The following is a 21,161-nucleotide window of genomic DNA, read 5'->3' as shown; positions in this document are numbered from 1 at the left end:
TTTCTCTGGACCGTTAATCAATTTCCTTTTCTGAAAAAAATTTATGTATTTATTTTTAGAGAGAGGGGAAATGAAGCAGAAAGAGAGGGAGAGAAGCATCAATGTGCAAGAGATACATTGATTGGTTGTCTCTGGCACGCCCCCAACTGGGGACCTGGCCCGCAACTCAGGCAAGTGCCCTAACTGGGAATCAAATCAGAGACCTTTTGGTATGCAAGCCGGTACTCAATCCACTGAGTCATACCAGCCAGAGCTAATGGATTTCCTTTTAATTCTTCATCTTTATTATGTTAAGTTATAAAAGCTTATATGTAAGGCATTTTGTCCCACTTCCCTGGTCTTTGACAAAACAACTCCAATTGCAATATAGTAACTTAAAGACCCATTCAGCGGCCAGTACTCTCCTGAGTCCAGATTATACATAAGCCAAGCATTACAATAAAAAAATCATTTTCTTTTTAGCAGGAGTTTATAAGCATAGGTCAACCAACCAGCCAAAACTCTCCCCGAAGGGCTGCTTCCCGAAACAGAGGCTTCCCCTCACCCCCATCCTACCAGATAGAACTCTGTAATATCACACGGGCCAAACCAGAAGTCACCTTAATTCCTGACGACCAATCTAAGTCGTGATCTGGGACTGTAACCCTGAACCAGAACACACAGCAAGTCCATTGAAAAGTGAAGGCGATGGGAGTGCTGCGAGTTGGAGGAGAGGCCCCGAGTGAACTCGGCAGCTGCTAAGGAGTCCGCCCCCCAAAGGCCTCCTAGCCTAGGCAGCCAACAAGACTCCTGCCAAATACCCAGACTTACCAGAGAGTCCTGAAGTCTGTCCCGGCAGAGTCACCAGATTACGAAACCAGAAAAGTTGGCATTCATGCTGCCTGTCACTACCAGAAGCAATAAATAGAGATAAGGATTGAATCTTTATGGGCGCTCTATTCAGATGCCTGCAACCTGCAAAGATGGTGGGCTATGTACCCCAAAAGACAGTCCTACATTTCATTTCAAGCCTGCTTTTTTTATAAGGAGAAGAAAACTTAAGTAAGGGGTTTGGAATTCAGGGAAAAGGTTAATCTTATCTGACTTCAGTCCAGCAATTTTCCTAGCATTCTTTCATCTGTTGCCCAGTAATCCTTTATCTGAGTGCTGGGCAAGGACGTCTTCCCTGGAGCACAATGGCTGGGATACCATCTTGATTGCTTGCAGTCTTCCTGGGCCACAAAGGTCCAACTGCTTGTGGTCTCCTGGAGTCGGGGTGGGCCATACTTCCAGTTCCTGGAACAATAGCTTTTTACATGTACTCATTACTAAGCTTATCAACTATAACTTAAAACTAAACACTTTGCAACTCTTGAGTTCCCGCATCAAGAACAACATATCTGGTCATTTATGGTTTCAGGGATTGTCCAGGGAGTGAGTTCACTGTGGCTCTGTGCTGGTGTTCAAGAACAAAGACACTCAATAGCGACATCACAGCCTGTAAACAAGGTTCAGCTTGGTTTTGACTCATGACCTTTGACACCAGAGGCCGGGCCCTCTTTCCTGCCTTAGGTTGGGGCTTGAGGCCATTCAACCTTAGGCTCTGCTTTCCTTTCCCCCTTGAGATGAGATCCAGAGGACCCAGCCTCTGTGAAGCACTGGGCCCCTCCACAGCCCAGGAGTGAGATGTTAGAATTCTCAGGTGTGTGCATTACACTGCAAGACAATGTCTTTTAGATCCATGTTTGAGTAGGCCTAGAGAATTTTGTAATACTGTATAATAGGTATTTGTATTCCTATTGTAACTGATTTAAGAAAAAGCACTCAAAACCGATAAATTACAGTTGGACCGGGAAATTCTTAATATGCTGATTAAATTGGGCTAAAACACCTGGAGCATTTCCTATAACTACTTATTTCAAAAATACTCTCAGCCCTGGCTGGTGTGGCTCAGTGGGTTGAGTGGTGGCCTATGAACGAAAAGATTGCCGGTCCAATTCCCAGTCAGGGCCCATGCCTGGGTTGCAGGTGGGGTGCCCAGTTGGAGGTGTGTGAGAGGCAACCGCTTGATGTTTCTGTCCCTCTCTTTTTCCCTCCCTTCCCCTATCTCTAAAAATAAGTAAATGAATGAACTCAGATGCAGAGAACAAACTGATGGGTGCCAGATGGGAAGGGCGTTGAGGGCTTGGTGAAAAGGTCAAAGTATATGAAATACAAATTTATAGCCACATTAACAGCAGAACAGCGCCAGAAGTTAACCTTGGGTCAGCAGCCTCGGTTCTTCAGTTTTGACTAAGAATTCAGAGCCAAGACTCAAATACAAGCAAAAGTTTATTTAGAAAGTCATAGGGGTAGAAGAGGGGTGTGTGTGTGTGTGTGTGTGTGTGTGTGAGAGAGAGAGAGAGAGAGAGAGAGAGAGAGATTCTGTTTTGTCTTTATCAGGTCTTTGATTACTTAAAAGGAGGACTGTGTCCTGTCTTAAAGGAGCTAAGTTTTTTACAACTATGTAATTTTTTGTACATGCTAAATTTCATGGGAAGCATTGCCAAATGAGAAGTGGTACTGGTGTGGCAGCGTCCCCCAGATGCAGAGCCTGAGACTCCAGCTGTGCGTGAGGTGAGCGGAGCAGGAGACTAGACCAGAGGCTGAAATTGGGATCTGACGAGATGGCTGGGCTGTTGCACAGAATGACCAGGGAAGCTCCGCATTTGCTGGCAGAACCAGTTCCCAGAATTAAAGCAGAACCGGATGACAGCCACATCCCTTATTTTCATGTGGTCATTGCTGGCTTCCAGGATTCCTGCTTTGAGGGAGGGACTTTTTTTTTTTTAAGATTTTATTTATTTATTTTTAGAGAGGGAAGGGAAGGGAAGCGGAGGGGAGAGAGAGAGAGAGAGAGAGAGAGAGAGAGAGAGAGAGAGAAACATCAATGTGGGGTTGCTGGGGGCTGGGGCCTGCAACCCAGGCATGTGCCCTGACTGGGAATCGAACCTGCGGTCCCTGATTTGCAGCCCACGCTCAATCCACTGAGCTACGCCAGCCAGGGCTGAGTGAGGGACTTTTAAACTTGAACTATTCCTTCCAGAATAATACCTGATGGCAGCCCCTAAAGCATGTTTCATGACTGAAGTTTTTCATCCTGATGTAGACAAATTGGGAAGGATGTGTTTAGATATTTTGGAAGATAAATAAGTGGTGCCCAGCACTGCAGATCCCCGCAGTTCTGCTAGTGATGCAGGCTTTGTGAAGCACCCCTAGTCCAGACGATCCATGAGCTAATGATGCAGGGAGCAGCAGAGGACCAACGACACCCAAAGCTGGAGACAGCCAGAGCATGGACTAGGCTGTACGCCAAGAATAGCACTTAAATTGATCTGGTCATCACGTGTGCATCGCTTCCCCTGTCCTGCCGAGACTTTTTTCTTTTCTGTTTGCATTTAATGGACACAGTTTTAGAAGCATTACAGAATAAAAGCCCAGGCATCTTCAGTCCTTTGGTGATTAGATGCACATCAGCAAATCTATGTCTTGTCCTGACTCATTGCGGTAGAGATGAGCGGAGGCTGGGGGTATCATCTGATCGTTGTGAAACTTTTAAAAGCTGTGGCCCTGTCTGCTTCTGTTCATTTCCCTGTCATGGTTTAAGTAGAAAGCACTGTGAACGAAGGTAGTTGTCAGGGTTAGCTACAGGGGTGTGGGTGTTTTCTTTCCCATTTTTTGAGGGGGGAGGTAGTTTAATTTGGGGGCTCCTTTGCCCCTCTTTACGGTGATCTAATTGCATGGGTTAAAAGCAGCTAACCAGTTCCTTAGAATGCGCTCATAGCTTTATTTAGACGCTGTAGATGGACAAGCTTGATTGCTTGAACTGAAATGGGAACCTCAAATGAACATCACGTCCTCCCTAATAACTCTGTGGCTTGGCTGTGAAACGTGGGGACCCCCCTTCAAGAAAAAGTTTGTGATCATTTTGTGCGGCTTGTCTGGAAACTTCTGTAAATTTTGTGTTAGTAATATATTTTTTGTTATTCTACTTTGCTCGGTACAGTTTATTTTGCTGTGTTTATTTCATTTTCCCAAGGTGATGATCACATTTAAAAATTAAAACAAATGAAATGTTTTGTTTTGGTCTCGACAGTCTGACAAGTTGAATGGCAGGAGGCAGATTATGCCAGTTTTCCAATGATGCAAATTTTTGTTAAGACATTGCTGAATGAAGTTTTTTAAAATTTATTCATTTTAGAGAGAGAGAGGAAGGGGGGAGGAGAGGGAGAGGGGAAAGGGGAGAGAGAGAGAGACTGAGATTTGTTGTTGCACTCGAGAACAACTTGACGCACTCGCTGGCTGCTGCCGTTTGTGCCCCGGCTGGGGACAGCGCCTGCACCCTTGGAGGGGTCGGGATGACACTACAACCAACTGACCTGCTTGGCCAGGGCTGAGTGGAGTGTTTTAAGGCTGGCCCTCAGCAGCATAAAGCATCCTAACAGTTTTTTTACCTCCTAGAAATTTGAAATAAATGTTTGTGCTACCCGATTAACTAGACGATCACTGCTGTCTTGCCGCAATGTTGGAAAATTACTGTACATGAGAATCCCAGCACAGCAGCAGTGGTGACTTTGTCTGTAGGACTAGCACGTTATACTGTTTGTGAAAGGCATTTGGATTATGACCCTTTCCTTAGTTCTTGTCTGAACACTTCACGTGTGACCATCGGTGGTGCCATTAGGAAACGCCCACCTTGTAATCACTGGGGTTTGCTGAGGCATGTTTGAGTCTTCCTTATAGACCTGGTGAGAAAATCTCAAGCTACCAGTTTGCTTAAGTATCATCAGAAAGATTTCTTCATTTGAGAGCCACACATCCTCAATTACTGATTTTTATTTTCATCCGTCCAGTATTTGCTATGGGAGCTCCTTCTATTCTTTGATATTCAGTAAGGTTTCTCTGCATTGGCGGAGTTCTCCCCCACCCCCACACAAAACTGTTCTTTCCCACCCCTCCTCATATCTGAGTCCTGATTGGTGGTGTTTTTCAGTCATCAACGTAGCCCGTCCCAAGTATGTAAATGTGGACGTGCAGTCAGAACCCTTGTCTCTCACAGCTTCAAGGCGACAGATATCGGAGCCCATGGGAACGCCCCTGCCCTCGATCTCAGAACATTCTGCGTTTCTGCAGAATGTGGTTATTTTATTGTGCTCCTAGGTAAGATGAAGAACTATCCATTAAAATTATGTTTTGAACACAAAAAAATGATGCTAAACTCTCTTACAGTATATTGTGTGACATTTCTAAAAATCTGATGTGTCCTGGTATGTTATCAGTCAAAATTTAAAAATGTATGTTACTAAAATAACCAAATTTCCTTGTCAACTGCATTATAACAGCCTCATCTTGGCCATTCCTGAGTCTTCTTTATTTGTAGGCGGTTACTCTTCCTCTGATGTGAGGCAGAGGCGTTCTGCAGCAGTGCTTCACCTTCAGGGAGGCTCGCGGAGCCTGTGACAGGGCAGGCTTCTGAGAACTAAGGTCAACTTGCCTTCACGTAGGAGGGACAATCATACGCCTTTCAGGTGATTCCCAAGGGTCCTGGTGCAGCCCCACAGTGTGGCCTGGGGTGGTAGCCCCGGCCTGTCTTGGTCTTGCCCACATCACTACAATGGGCGAGGAACGCAGAAGAGCTCATATTAACACCGCAGGCAGGCCTCTGCTGCAGGATACTACTTGCTCTGCTAAAACATCTGGGAGGCAGAAGGGCTATGAACCTGCAGGCAAATCAAGGCCCAGGCACTGCCCTGAGGCTTGGGGGTCCTTGGCCAGGTGAGATGCATGCGGCCCCAGAAGACATGCTTGATAAAATGCGAGCCTATTCAGTCCCTGAGACCGTGAAAGAGGTGTAAGGGTTTAGAGACCCAGAGTTTGGGAGGACTTTTGTCCCCACCTGGCACAGTGCCTCTGTCCCCTATGCCATCCGGTAAATAAAGAGCACATGGAATGACGGATCAGAGCAGCAGGCCGCCTTTGAGAAGGAAAGCAACACCCACGAGGCTGATGAACGCTCTGAGCGTCTGGTAGGCAGGGCTGCCTCTCCACTCATCTGGGACTCCAGAAGGTACAGGCCGCGCTGTGGCAGAGACCACAGGAGACAGCACCCCTCGGACAGGTCCCAGCCCTGGACGGGACAGAAATCTGACATGTGCCCCCAAAGGGAGAGCTCCTAGTAGTGCCCCCAGCCCTCCTCCAGGTGGAGCCTCTCACCAAGGGACACAAGCCTCAGCATTCACTGGGCAGAAGGTAGGCTGTCTGACTGGTGATTCAAGGACTCTGGAAACTCACTCTTTGCTTTAGAGATCAATCCAGTGGTTTGCACAGTAGGAAGCTGAGGGGTGGGTGATCATGAGTGTGACTCGTGGGGTCAGGATGTTTGGGGACAATTTGGGTTCACCTGCAAGAACCTGAAGCAGTCCTCACTCTCTTCCATGTCCAGACTCATAAGGCGCTGATGCTCCACAGCTGTCAGGAAGCAGATGCCTTGGCCCGGGTGCGAGCCTTAGCAGCAGACCCTTCAGTAGCTACAGCAGATTGGGTCATAGAAAGGGTGGCCACGGAGGTGCCCAGGTAGGGTGGTGTATTGCCATGGATGCCGACCACCTTTCAACTACAGTGACTTGCCTAACGTGGTAACACCATTTACTGTGTGTCCATGACAACACCCTAGACCAGCAATTTTTAACTGGTGTACCACAAAAGGCACACTGGTGTGCCACAAGAATTTTTAAAACATGCAATACCTGACTATTTAGTCAGGAGCACTGGCCTCTTTTCCCTTAGGTTGTCAAATAAACAAATGACCAACACGATAACCATCTGGTGTGAGTGAAGCAAAATCATTCCTATTTTTGGTCAGATCAGCAAAAATATATATTTTTGGTATGCCATAGACTTTTAGTAATCGGTTTATGTGTGCCATGAGATGAAAAAGGTTGAAAACCCTAGACACCTGCCAAGCAGCCTTGGTACAAGAACCAGAGTTCCCAGCAGGTGCAGGGTGGGCAAATGGGCGTATCGGGCCCCACCCTGCAAGTGGGGGTTCCAAATAGGCCTGGGTTGTGTGGGCACTGCGTCTGGTCCAACCCACACAAATCAGGATGCCACCAGTAGGGGGCTGGAGAAGCTGGATACCATGTGTACATACCCTTGTTAATAGAGACTGACTAGGGGTCACATTTCAAAGGTGATGACACGCAAGACCAGGAAAAGAACATGACACTGAACGGAGGTTCCACCCTCTAGTTCCCGAGCAGTCCGGGCCGACCAAAGTACTGCCCTATGCTTAATACATCTGACTGATCAACCCACAGGGCCTCCCACTGTGGCGACCGGATGGGCACCAAACAGCAACGTGTGGACCTGAGAATCAAAGAGGGCCCATGATGGGGGACCCTAGGAACAGTCTATGGAGTGTTCTGCCCAAGAGGAAACCAATGTCAAAGGCATTTGGTTGGGGCTGTTCCAGATGGGCAGAGCAAGATGTCAGAAGAATGTGCTGTATCTCAGGCCCACTGGGTTCCCACACATTTGTCTGCTGATGGCACAGAAGATCTGAGGGTCACGGCTTCTTCCCGTCTGCCTTCCAAACCCCATGCGTCTTCCTCTGCTCATGACCTTTAGCTCAGAACCATAAACAGGACAATGGGATATGGTTCCCACTTCAGCCAAGCTGACCACACCATTCAGTGGCACCATCTGGACACCAGCTTTTATCCTCCTGCCACGAGCTCTCTTTTAACTCAATGCATTGATTCCAACTTCCAACCAAGACCAAAGGCAACGAGCAGAGGTCAAATTGTGAACATAAGCAGATTGGACTGTGCTCTTCCAAGATCTTTCCACAATCACTAACTTCTGTGAGAACACAGGTGTAGTATCCACTAGGAACAAATGTGGAAGAGACGTCTTTTAGAATCCTAATAAAGACTGAAGGGGAGCACAGAGATGGAGTCAGCTGCAGCTGCAGGGTCTGTGGCAGGGTGCCAGGGAGGAAGTTTTGACACTACAGCCCTCGTATCATGATCATACACTAGGAACATAATGGAAAGTGAGCATCAAAAAAACTTTCACCTAAGATACCTCAAGTCACACACGAAAAAGGAAGAAAAACCACTTATCACTCCTGAGTCAAAAGACATTATAATGGAAGTGAGACAAGTTTTATATAACTTTCAATTCATTAAAGTCAAAGATAGCAAAATGTATGTAGTACAGATGAGGCAGACATAGAGGAGTAATTCTATCTTAAGTGCCCCTATCAGTAACATAAACCAGAAATGAACACACAGGGACCCCTCTTCAGGGGGAGGCACTTACAGGGAAAACTGTATTTGCAACAAAAGGTTTCTGTGCGGCCCTGAGTTTTCATGCACAACATGAGTGAAGATCTAAAAATTTCCCACCTACTTTCCACTCATCCGGTGTCTCTCCAGTGTTTCCTCACAGAGCTTTAGGGAAAACTAAATACAGTCCCTATGTTCAGAGTTTCTACCCAGTGTGAGTCCTCCCGTGTCTTCGCAGGGACGCGTGATGCCGGAAGGCTTCGCCACACTTCTGACACTCGTAGGGTTTCTCCCCGGTGTGCATCCGCGCGTGCCTCTGCAGGGAGGAGGGACCCCGGAACGCCTTCCCACACTCCACACATTCGTAGGGCTTCTCTTCGCTGTGTGTTCTCACGTGCTCCCGAAGGGACGAGGAGTAATCGAAGGCTTTCCCACACTCCTCACACTCATAGCGTTTCCTCCCACTGTGCGTTTTCACGTGCTTTCTAAAGTACTTGGGACAACGGAAACTCCTCCCACACTCCTTGCACACATAGGGTTTCTCCCCGGTGTGCATCCTCACGTGCGACTGCAGCGAGGACAGGTGCCGGAAGGCTTTGCCACACTGCTGACATTCATAAGGTCTGTGTCCCGTGTGCGTCCTCCTGTGTTCTCGAAGGTAGGAGTAAAATCGGAAGGCTTTCCCACAGTGCTCACACACATAGGGTTTCTCCCCCGTGTGGGTCCTCATGTGTTCTCGTAGGTAGGAGTTACAGCTGAAGCCTTTCCCACATTCCTTACACTCATAGGGCTTCTCCCCAGTGTGAGTTCTCGCATGTCGTCTAAGGTGGCACCCAAACATAAAGGCTTTCCCACATACTTTGCACACGTGGATTTTCTGTCCACAGTGACCTCTCAAATGTCCCCGAAAGGAGGAGTTGAGAGTGAAGGCTTTTCCACATTCCTGACACCTGATGGAGTTTGTATTACTGAGGCTCTTCACGTATCTCTCAGATGCTCTCCCAGTGTCCCCACAGTGACAGGGTTTGTGCACACGCTCTGGTTCCACGTGAGGGGTTGGACATGAGACACACGTGCAGGCTTGCCCACGTTCCTCACAGGGATGAGGTTCGCATCCAGTGGGAGACCTTGGCTGACTTGAGCAGGCTTTTCCACACTTAGCACACTCGTGGGGTTTAACTCCGGGCGGGTGTCCCTCCCCCACAGGAAGATCTGTGACCGAGTTCAGGGTGTCTCTGCATGGATGAGCTTCACCCCTCTCACAGGGAGCCTCCAGCATGTGACTTCTGTTCGAAAGAAATAGCACATTATTAGGAATATAATTATAAGGGATTTCTCTATTTGTAATTTACAGATGGTTGTTAATGATTACTGCGAGTATATATTTTACCATTTTGAACAAATGGGTATGCTCTCTGTACTGCCTGCGCTGTTACAATGTGTGGAGCAAGCTTAACATTCTGGCTGAGCTCAAACAGAGAAGTAACATTAGTTCAGTGCTTCTTACAATTGGGGTTTCCTGATCACTCTTTCCAACTGATTCAGCACAGACATTCAGCATCTACAACACGCTTACAAAAATGTTCTCAGGTGGTCGTTCTCTGAGCACACGATTGTCTAGCTAGAGCCATGCTCCTTCTTTAATTTCAAGTTAGTCTAATGCTCTGTCGAGCACCCTCCTCCAGTAGGACTGCCGCTCACCTCAAACGCCTCCTCTGGGTTTGGTGCTGGTCTCCAGCGTCATGAAATGTCCAGTGTTCTCCAGAAACAGAGCAGGAATTGTTTCTTGTGATTCTCACTATGTTGTCTTCACTGGATATTTCAGTCTCCAGGGTTTCCCACCCAGGGCTTGATCCACTGGTGATGGCTTGAGTGCAAGAAGCTGCAACACAGGGTGGCACACAGGCATGTCACGATATATTGCACTTTGCTTGTTTGTGCTGTGCAGACACCACCTTTTCTACAAATTGAAGGGAAGCCCCTCCACCAGCAAAAAGACTGTGACTCACTGAAGGCTCAGACAATGGTTAGCATTTCGTAGCAATAAAGTATTTTTAACTGAGGCATGTAGGTTTTTATAAGACATAAAGCCACTGCACACTTAATAGATTACAGTACAGTACAAATTTCACTTTTACATACACTGTGAAACAAAATATTTGTGTGACACTGGCTTTCTTGCAGTGATCTGGAACCAAACCTGCAATATCTCTCAAGTCTGTAATTTAATTTCTTGGGGAAAAAAAGAAAATAGACCCTATGTAAATTTATTTTCATGTACTGATCCCAAAATGTGTAAACAAATTCTATAAGGAAGAATGGATATGTAAATAAATAATCTGAGACCTTAGCTGTTTGAGACTTTGGCAATATTAGGGAAAATGGGTCAAAATGGCAGCTTGTTCATTAAGAAGTACTTCAAAAGACATGGAAACTGATTTTTTTAATCCTCACCTGAGGAGGATATGTTTTTACTGATTTTAAAGAGAGAGAAGGTGGGGGGAGAGAGAGAGAAACACTGAAGTGAGAGACAAACATTGATTGGTTGACTCAGTGTGCACCCCAACTGGGGATTCAGCTCACAGGTATGTGCCCTGACCTGGAATCAAACCCACAAACTTTTGGTGTACGGGACAATGCTCCAGCCAACTGAGCCACCTGGCCAGGGCTATGGAGACTGAATTTGAGATAAGTATCAGCACTGAAGCAACACTGGAAGGAAACGGGCAAAATGCATGTGCCCAAATGCTCCCCTTACAAGAGGAGATACAAAGAGTCTTACCAAGTGAGTGCGGATGGATGAAAAGTCCAAGAGAAAGGACAGGTAAGTGACAGATGTCACCCTTTTCAAACACAAACACAAGCAGAGTCGTGTTCCTAAGGGATGTAACCAAGTATTAGTCCCTTGTCTGGAACCTGTTCCCCTGGGAGTTGGTGCTCACCAGGTTCTCACCAGGTGCTCACAGGCACCGAGGCCCCAGAAGAAGCATTCCTCAGTCCTGGTGCCGCTGGGAGAGCAGAAAGTGCGTGGCTGCTGCCCTGCTCCTGGAGAAAAGCTCATCATGAGCGAGGATGGAGGGCAATGAACAATTCCATGAGATGGGTCAATACTACGATTTTCAAGGCTTTTAATGATGGGTAAGTATGGGTTTATTTTGCAGCAAGATTCCCATGTCAAACGTGTACTAACCGCAGTGTAATGTTCTCCAGGTGAAAACTGTAAGCCTGCTCCTACCACCCCACAACAAACTGGAGCCACTATGGTCACACCTGTGAAATTAACGAACCTCAGACTTTTATTCAAGAGAAATAAAAAGTCAATTTAATACATGAAACTTTACCATGGAAAAGCCATCTGACTCTAGGTAGGGTCCACGAATCCTTGAATTGTGTCTATCCTTTTTTCAACATATTTCATTCCTTGGCTCCAGTAAGAAATAACAGTTGTAAGAAATACATCTCCCCTAAAATCTAAGTGAAGGGATGATCCTTACCCACTGAGGCCAGGTTCCTGAAGGTCTCCAGCATCACTTCTCTATAGAGCTTCCTCTGAGCACCATCCAGCAGAGCCCACTCTTCCTGAGTGAAGTTCACAGCCACATCCGCAAAGACCACTGAGTTCTGAAACATCCCACATATTCTGTTTCAACGAGGCACCACTTCCCCAGCACGTGCAGGACAACGGGGCAGACTGACAGTCAGGGACCTGGACTCAATTCCTAGGACTCCTGAGCTCTCGTTCTCATGGGAAATGACAATAAGCAAGCAAACCAAACGTAGCACACTCAGTGATGGCAAGTGCTTGGAACCTTGAAGCAAAGTTCAACCAATGCAAATGTATATACACACAATGAAAAAAACTGATTTCTAATGAGATAGAGCAGATTCTGTGGTAAGCTAAAGACTGAAAAATAAAACTATGGTTTGGATAACATGGAAATGGATACCCGGTTTGCTCACAGGTTATTTCCTTGTGAACCTCAAGACCTGGAACCAGGACATCAGCTCGTCTCGAACACTGAGATTTCTGGTGCTGCTTGCCCTCACAGTTCTTGCCTCGGATGCCAGCAGAGTCTGGGAGCCTGGTCTAGTCCTCTCATATCTGACAAAGATAGACACGGGACCCCTTCCGGGATGAGGTGGACACTGTGGTCGCTGACATAAGCCAGGGCCCAGAGCCTGGCACACCTGTTGGGGAAGAGGAGGGCCGGGTTCCTAAAGATTGGGACAGGCCAGCAGAGCCTCTCTGGTGATCAACGGAGGGCCTGCATTTAAGGACAACGGCCGCTCAAAGAAGAATCACTGAGGGGTCCGAAGGTAAGTGAGCCAAGTGTCACTTTAAAGGAGAGAAAATAACGAGTACCCTAATTGCTACCTCTGAAGCCGTGTCAAATGACACTGAATTCATGAAATAAAGAGCCAGCAATTATAAAAAGAATCAGAGGTGGTTGAAGATAAAAATATATCCTAAAATTTTAAAGAAAAAAACCCCAAAACATCAATTACAACAAAAACAATGCCGCCTCAACTGAGGCTGCAACTAGGCTTTGCTAACCACACACCTGGTATGGGCCTTCTATTCTAAACACACTCACAAAAACTCACATGAGAACAATAAAAAATAAAGACATATAATACAACTGAAAAATGGGCAAAAAATGTTGAGTAGATATCTTTCCAAATAAGAAATACAAATGGCCAATCAGCACATGGAATATGCTAGACAGTAGTCATCAGGAAAACGAAAGTCCAAACTACAGCGGATGGCCGCTCACCCCACCAGGGGCGCTGCGGAGCCACACGAGTGCTGGCGAGGATAGGAGGAACCCTTTCGCCCGGCTTATGGGAAATGAAGTGTTAAAGCCACTTTGGAACACAGCCTGATGGGTCCTTAAAACGCGGAGCATGGTTCTCACCTAACAAAGCGACTCCACTTTTAGGTGTCTACGTGCTCAGGGGAAGTGAACGAGCATCAACACAAAAACTAACACACGTGATTCGTAATAGCTAAAAACTAGGAAGAACACCGAAGTCCATCAGGTGCCTAGGATGAGCAAAACATGGGACTACTCATGCAATGGAATATGTTTGGCAGTAAGAGGAATGAAGTTCTTATTCACGGCACAAAATCAATGACCCATAAAAACATTATTACCAGACAGACTCACGAAGACACAGATAGTGTTATGTCACACACAGGAGCCAACCTACAGAGACAGAGAGTAGACGGAGCATCGCAGGGTGGGGGACCGACCGGATGCCGAGTGACGACCGGAAGACACATGGTTTCTTTTAAGGGTGATAAAAATGTTTCAAATGAGAATATGGGGATAATGGTATAATTCTGTCAATGAATGAGATACAGTTATGTCAAACAGGCAAACTTTATGGTATTTAAATTTTATCTCAATCGATGCTGTTGAAAAATAGGTCTGACAAGCTAAAAATACATTCTTCTTAAGTTAATGGCAGTTTAAAAAAAACAATAGAACTTGTGAATATAAAAGAAAGTTTGAAAAGAGGGAATTCAGTTCTACCTGGCTGGCATAGCTCAGTGGATTGAGCGCGGGCTGCGAACCGAAGCATCGCAGGTTTGATTCCCAGTCAGGGCACATGCCCGGGATGCAGGCCACGGCCCCCAGCAACTGCACATTGATATCTCTCTCTCTCTCTCTCTTTCTCCCTCCCTTCCCTCTCTAAAAATAAATATATAAAATCCTAAAAAAAAAGAAGAAATTCAGTTCTAGTAACAGTAAGAGTTCATTCACCAGCCCTGACCAGTGTGGCCAACCAAGCAAAGGGAAAGGTCGCCAGTTGATTCCTGGTCAGGGCTCACGCCCGGGTTGTGGGTTCGGTCACCAGTTGAGGAATATGAGAGGCAACCAATCGATGTTTCTCTCTCACATTGTTTCTTTCCCTCTCTTTCTCCCTCCGTCCCTCTCACCCTCTCTAAAAAGATAAATAAATAAAATATTTTTTAAAAAAGAGTTCATTCACCAGGACAGAACAAAGACAGTGAAAGATAACCACGCTTGAGAAAAATGTGTGCAGTATCTGCACATGACAGGGGACTCCTGCCCGGAGTGTCTAGGAAAACACCAGACACCGATGAACACAGAAAGCAATAAAATGCGACCAAATGACTGAAAACTGTTTCACAGAAGGCGAAACACCACATGCTCAGCCTCAGTGGTGATCAGTAAAAACCATATGTCACCAGGAGATTCTGGATCATACATTTTTGATAAACAAAAATTAACTTAGGTAATGTAAGTGGTGGATGCAAGAATGAAAGGTATGGAGGGCGGGGGCGTCAATTCTTATGCTCCACCATCATTTCCTGGGAAATTTAAACTTATCCATGAGTACGACCCCATGATTTGTCTCCGAAGTGTAGAAACTGCCGCTGCAATGTTCATTTGGAGACAAAACCCAGGATGCCTGCGGTATATTTGCTGACTAGCCAAAAATACACTTGGAAAACCCTGGCCGCAGTGGAATGGATGAGGAAACTGGGGACCAAGCCTGACACGAGCGCATGTCAAACAGACAAGGGCTAGGCATCACAGAGAAGCCTCTGTGTGACAGTGACGGTGTACTAATGTTAACATTCACTCACTGGAAATCTAAGAGGCAAAAATCAAACAACACACTGCTTGGGGATGAATAAGAATCGGTAAAGGTATAAAGAATGACACTGACTCAGGAGAGCAGTCACCCTGGTAGCGGGAGCAAGATGAGATGCAGCAGCAGCGCAGGGAGGCTGTGGGTGCCAACAGCTGCCCAGCGCCTAGCTCCTCACCTAGGCAGTGAGTGCGCGGCTGTTTGTGCCATTGTTCATCTCAATGCAAAATTCAAGCCAACGTTTTACATACAGCCCCAGGGCATCCACAGTACACCTCAGAGCAAACCACTCCAGCCCGCGTGCAGGGGAGTCTCCCCAGGTTCCGTGGCTTCTCTGGGCACCAACTGCTCCTTTTGGGTGGTTCTGGGGGCTGGAGGCCACCTCTAGTGGGAGGCACCCAGCAGTGGCCCACTGCGCTTTCCCTCATCTCCTCCGAAGGCCCAGCTTTGGGAGCAGTCGGTTCCCACCCAGGTGAAACACTTGGTTCATGCACCGTGGTCATTTGGAGGAGACAAGGCCCCCTGTCCCAGAGTGTGAAAGGGACCCCACAGAATCACTGCACCCACCTGTGTTCCAGGATAAACTGGGGGAGGGAAATGTTAGGTCACTGTTATGGATTCAAGTAAGTAGAAACTGAGTATCTCTTTCTGAACACAAGTGTTGATTTATTATTATCATCATGATAACAAATTATAAGTCAATCAATCAGAATTGAACACGCCTGCTGAAAACTGAGGCTGGAAAAAGGGAAAGCTTCATGCTGAGCTGGGCACAGAAGGCACTGGGATGCTCACAGGTGTCCGATGACAATTCTGTGCCCTCCTGGAGCCCTGTGCTCCTGGAAACACTGCTGGAGGTGAAAGGAACTCTCCATCCATTTGTTCTGGAGAAAGGCACACTGCAGGAAGCCCCTCCCTTTGTTTACCCATGACAAGGCTGGACCCAGACCCCACACAATCCCAGTTCTGTGTCTCATCATTGACTAGGTGAACCGCTCATCACCTCTGACCAAGCATAGCAAATGCTTGTTGGCCAGACTTGGTTCAGCACCCCCAATCCTGCCAGACGGCTGAACTTTGACCTACCTTCATCCAGCCAGGGGACATCTCTTACTAATCTGGGGACCTGCCACCCCCACCACACCTGGCACTTCCTAGCTTTGTGGATTCCTCTCTGTAAAAGCAAAACAACTCTTTTCTTGACACTTGGAGACCCTGTGATGAGAGCATTCTCCTTGCTGCACAGCTCCCATCCTGCGTGCGATGGTCCCTCCTCCCCATCCTTTAAAGGACTCTTAAATGAAAGTTTCTCCTTACAGAGCTTGAATGTTTCATATTCCACAGACTTGTCCAAGTAATCACAAATTCCCACTTTTTTAATCCAAGATTTAGTCAGCCTTCTGTCCTCCCCACATCACCTCGAGTTTGGACCCCTTCTTCCAGTGTCCCCGCTGGCCCCCTCCGATAAAGCACTAAGTTGCAGAACAAGCCCCTGCTGACCTGAGCTGAGAATTCATTCAGTATATGGCGGACAGTCCCATCACACAGTTACCAGAAAAGACAGGGCCCAGAGCAGGTCTGTCTCGGGCCAGCCTATAGTGTGTGGGGTCTTTTTTTTTTTTTTTTAATTTATTGATTTTAGAGAGATAGGAAGGGAAAGAGAGAGAAAGAAACATCAACTTGTTCCACCTATTTATGCATTCATTGGTTGATTCTTGTATGTGCCCTGACTGGGGAATGAACCTGCAAACTTGCTGTACCAGGACTACACTCCAAGCCACTGAGCAACCTGGCCAGGGTAGTGTGCAGGAAAGATTTCACAACCTAAGTCCAGATGATTTTGAGAGTACATTTTTAAAGCTGGGGACAGTGAAACAAGGGTTTAGGATAGAAGCAGTGACAGGAGAGATCCTCGGTGGGGCTGCTTTGGCTCTCTAGAAGTGTTATAGGCAAGAAGGGAGCCTGGACAGGGCTGCTTTGATGGTTTTGTGAGGTTCCTTCGAGTTTAGGATATGCACACCCCTTGGTGAAGAAGTACAGGGAGGGAAAGTTGTGGCCTTTTGAGAAGGGGAGTGGCACTAGGACTTAGTTTTGAGGGTTTTTAAAGGCTAGGAGTTTAGGAGCCGAATAGATCAATAGAATATTCATCAGCCTTTCAGGGCCGCGGTCTCTACTGATAGGTCAGCTCTAGGACCTATTCAGGTCCTTAGTCATTCAGCTGGTCCTGGCATAGCCTGCCTGGTTTGGCTGCTATTCCGGTCCTGGAGTTGAAATACTTTAGGGAGTTAAGGGGAGGGTGGGGGGCGGGTCTAAACTGCATGACCAGCGACCCGCCAGGGGAAGAAAGGCCACCCTGTCAGTTTTGCCTATTGCTAGGCACCCTGGTTACCTTCTGTATCTGTTTGTTCAGCTGTCTGTTTCCCAATTTCACTTGCCAAGGAATTTTCCTAGATTCTTACTACCGTGCCTCAACACCACCTTCCTGCTCACCCCCCTCACTCAGACAGGCACTTCTCCGTCTGATGCGAAACGCTGGCATAGCTCTACAATAGGAGCCTCCTCCCTGTTCTACAGGCTCCCCCATCAGCACTCAATTGGTGGTGATCCCGCCCCCCATCGGCCCCAAAACCCAGCTGCACACCTGGCTGAGTATCCCCGGGACCCCACATGATAACACGACACCAGTAACCCAACCCCTGAGGAGGAAAGAGATTCAGGTCCGGATTTCCCGGAGTGCGGGTGGGGGAAGACGGAGGAGAGGGACATGGGAGGCCAGGCCCGCAGTAGTTTCCAGTCGGTTGTGGCCAGTAGAACCAGCCTCTCCTGGTCTCAAGTTCGACCCCAAGCATTCACCATGCGGAGACGCCGGTGCAGGTTCCCGGGCCCTCCCCGCGGCTACTTCTCTAGGGCTGCGGAAAGGACGAGCCAGACAAGTGGAGACACAACCGAACAAGCACTAGGGCTCCCCAAAACAACGATCACGTGGGCTGCGAAAGCACCGCCTCCGAGCCTGATTGAACGACACTCTGAGGTCTCGAGTTCTGATTGGACCATGAGCTCAGATTGGATAGAACTCGGGCACACACAAGACCCAGGTTGGACGGAAGGCCAGATCCCTCTGGCACAGTTCCCTAGCCCCGCCCAGTAACAACGATTACACTCCGGCCCCCCGCCAGCTCCCCTGATTGGACGGTTACAGTCCCCGGGTCTGAGTGACGCGCAGACACAGAGGTCACGTGAATAAATCCCCCAGGAATGCAAATTCAGGGCGTCACCCCTTCTCTAGGGACGGCGTAGGCGGTCGTTAGAAAGGTGCAGAAAAAACCCGTTCAGGGTGCGGCTGACTCCGCCTCAACCCGCAGGCCCGTGGCTTCTTCTGATTTGGGAAGTTCTGACTCACTTTCCCCTCAGATCGCCCCTAGTCCAGAATGAGACAGGAGGAAACAGGAGGGCCTGGATGCACTCGGGGTCGGGTGGGCCAGGCGTCATGGTCACCACGAATCTGTTCCCTTCATAAATTCTCACCAGTGGTGCAGGATACAGCAAGGGAAAACATTCTAGGGCACTTTTTATGGTTTTAAGTAATTGGAAACTGCTTATCTCAGAGAACATCAGTTCACTATTAAACTCATGATAAATTGCAAATCAATCAGAAAAGAACATGTCTGGCCTTAATAGGCCACGTATTTGGAGAATATGCATAATTCCGACTATTAGGTTTTGACATGAAGCAGAACAGGATCGCAGTGTCGCCAACTCTGCACCTCGTACGGAAGAATCACTATTTTAATGACTTCATAAATCCATCTCTTCTCCTCACCTTAATGCGTGAAAGTTTCTGCATTTTCCCCACAACAGCAGGGAGACGTTCCTAAGACACTTCCCTGGAGGCAATCCCAGGGCGCCAGCACCACACAACTCACCGCTGAGGGCGTGCACTGAGGTCGGGACGCAGGGGACCCTTACATGGGGACCGGACAGGAGGTCAGGATCACACCTGGCGGCTGAAGGCTGAGACTCCGGTGGGGATGTCGGAGAGAGGGAGGCGCGTTGAGCGCTCGCGGCCCATTACAGCCGAATAGAACTAGCCCTTCCCGCTCTCCGGTCGCACCGCGCACTCACCATCTCCACGCTGCTCGGGAAACGACGCCCCGCACCTCCGCTACCGTGCCAGGTGAGAGCGACGGTGACGGGACCCCTGAGGTCGCGCGTGGAACACGCACTGTAGCACAACTGAGGATGAGAGCGAAGAAGGATGAATGATGAGCGGAAGCAGAGGTCACGTGGCTGAGGAAGGCGGAAGTGCATGTCTTTGAGTTGGGTAAGTTTCTGCCACACTTCTCCCCAGAGCTGACCGTCCGAAGGTCACTTAAGAGTCGCGGGTGCTCCTGAACTGGCGACCCAGCGTCCGCCGAAGCTCCTCAGAACTTTCTCGTCCTTTTGCTGGACCAGGAAGTCCTGAGTCAGTTTCCCAACGGAGCACCACTTTTCCGGAACCACAACAGGCGGTCTCTGCCGTCAAGGTCAGACCGTGGGGCGACAAGAGCAGTGTGGATATTTGACCCTTGTTCAAGATTGAAGAGTTTGAAGCGTGACCTTTGACACCAGCAGGTCCGCCCTCCTTCCCGCCCCCACATTAAGGCTTGAGGTCAGCAACGAGAGGTCCGGGATCCTTTATCCATGGAAAGTGGGAGCCCGCCGCCTGCCGTCCATTACACAAGCACAAGGTGTGAGATGTTAGAAATCAGGTGTACGTTTGCACTGAAAGGAAATTTATGTCAAATCAGGTTTCCAGTCGGTCCCTGTGAATTTTGAAATGTAAAAGGCTGTATTTACCTAGATTGCTTAGTGATGTTGCACAACTTTGTGAGACTACCAAAAACCAGAGTTTTACACTCAAAAGTGTGAATGTGATGGTATGTGAATTGAGTCTCCATTTCAAAAAAAAAACCCGTAAAGTCGTTAATGGCCAAGGTAAACACTGTCTCCTGGCCACCACTAACATACTTTCTATCTCTAGAGTTGCCTATTCTGGATATCTTCTATAAATGGAATCATACACTGTGTGGCCGGTTGTGTCTGGCTTCTTTCACTGAGCATCACGTTTTCAAGGCTCATTCATGTTGCAGCGAGTGTCAGTGCTTTATTCCTTTTTGTGGCTGATTAGCATTGTGTTCTATGTACATGCTATGCTTTGTTTAGCCTTCAGCCATTGGTGGACATTTGGAACGTGCACCCTTTGGCATTTTTGAATAGTGCTACAACGAACATCCATGTACACCTTTGAGTATCTGTTTCAGTATAGGTAGGAGTGGTAGACTTGGATCATAGGTACCTCTAAGTGTAACTGTGAGGAGCCATCAAGCTCTTTTCCACCGTGGTGGCGCCATTTCACATCTGCACCAGCTACGGACAAGCGTTCCAAAATTCTCCACATCTGGGACAACGCTTGTTTCTGATTTTTAACTGTAGCCATCCTATAGTTTTGACTTGTATTTTCCTGATGGTTAGTGATATTTTTATATGTTTCTTGTTCATAGATATTTCACCTTGGAAAAATGTCTATGTCAGCCCTTTGCCCATTTTTTAATTGGGTTGCTATTTTTGCTATTGAGATGGAAGGATTCTTTGTGTATTCTGGGTAGTAAACCTTATCATGATTTACAAATATATTCATTTATACTCTGGTTTCTCTTCAGATCATATACATCTTTTGCATTTTACAAATATGTTCATTCATAGTGGATGTTTTTTACTCTCTTGATAGTGTTGATGCACAAAACTTTTTTTATAAAGGCCAATTTAGCCCTGGCTGGTGGGGCTCAGTGGATTGAGTGTGGGCTGTGAACCAAAGGGTCACTGGTTCGATTCCCAGTCGGGGCACATGCCTGGGTTGTGGGCCAGGTCCCCAGTGGGGGCCACTTGAGAGTTAGCCACACACCGATGTTTCTCTCCTTCTCTTTCTCCCTCCCTTCCCCTCTCTCTAAATATAAATAAATAAAATGTTTTTTTAAAAAAGACCAATTTATATTTTCTTGTGTTGCTTGTGCATCTGGTGTCATATTTAAGAAGCATTTACCAAACCAAAGTTCACCCTGTGTTTCCTTCTATGCTGGGTTACCCAGGACAGCCTGCTGCTGGTGGGGGTGAGAATTCTAGCAGAGCCACTTTCAAGTCCTGGAACTGGGAAGAAGCCTGATAAAATGCATGTCCCTAGATAATTTTTTAATG

General features: G+C 47.5%; 1 protein-coding gene and 1 pseudogene across 1 annotated transcript; one reads left to right on the top strand and one right to left on the bottom strand.

Annotated features, from left to right (window-relative positions):
* Nucleotides 1-2,645: 2,645 nt before the first annotated feature.
* On the top strand, nucleotides 2,646-3,347 carry LOC123813912 (annotated as a pseudogene).
* A 4,835-nt stretch (nucleotides 3,348-8,182) lies between these two features.
* LOC123814119 (zinc finger protein 77-like) lies at nucleotides 8,183-19,626 on the bottom strand. The gene is made up of 4 exons (XM_045831710.1): nucleotides 19,053-19,626; nucleotides 11,801-11,927; nucleotides 10,008-10,188; nucleotides 8,183-9,592 (listed from the first exon to the last, which is right to left on the bottom strand). Exons 1-4 carry the CDS (start codon nucleotides 19,236-19,238, stop codon nucleotides 8,512-8,514), a joined length of 1,575 nt encoding a protein of 524 aa, XP_045687666.1. The 5' UTR covers nucleotides 19,239-19,626; the 3' UTR covers nucleotides 8,183-8,511.
* Between the last annotated feature and the right edge of the window lie 1,535 nt (nucleotides 19,627-21,161).

The sequence above is a fragment of the Phyllostomus hastatus genome, unplaced genomic scaffold (assembly GCF_019186645.2).
Source record: "Phyllostomus hastatus isolate PE091 unplaced genomic scaffold, TTU_PhHast_1.1 phas_contig_159, whole genome shotgun sequence".
In the NCBI taxonomy this organism is placed as follows: Eukaryota; Metazoa; Chordata; class Mammalia; order Chiroptera; family Phyllostomidae; genus Phyllostomus; species Phyllostomus hastatus.
Note: the sequence above shows the minus strand (reverse complement) of the source record. Positions and strands in the feature narration are given on the sequence as shown.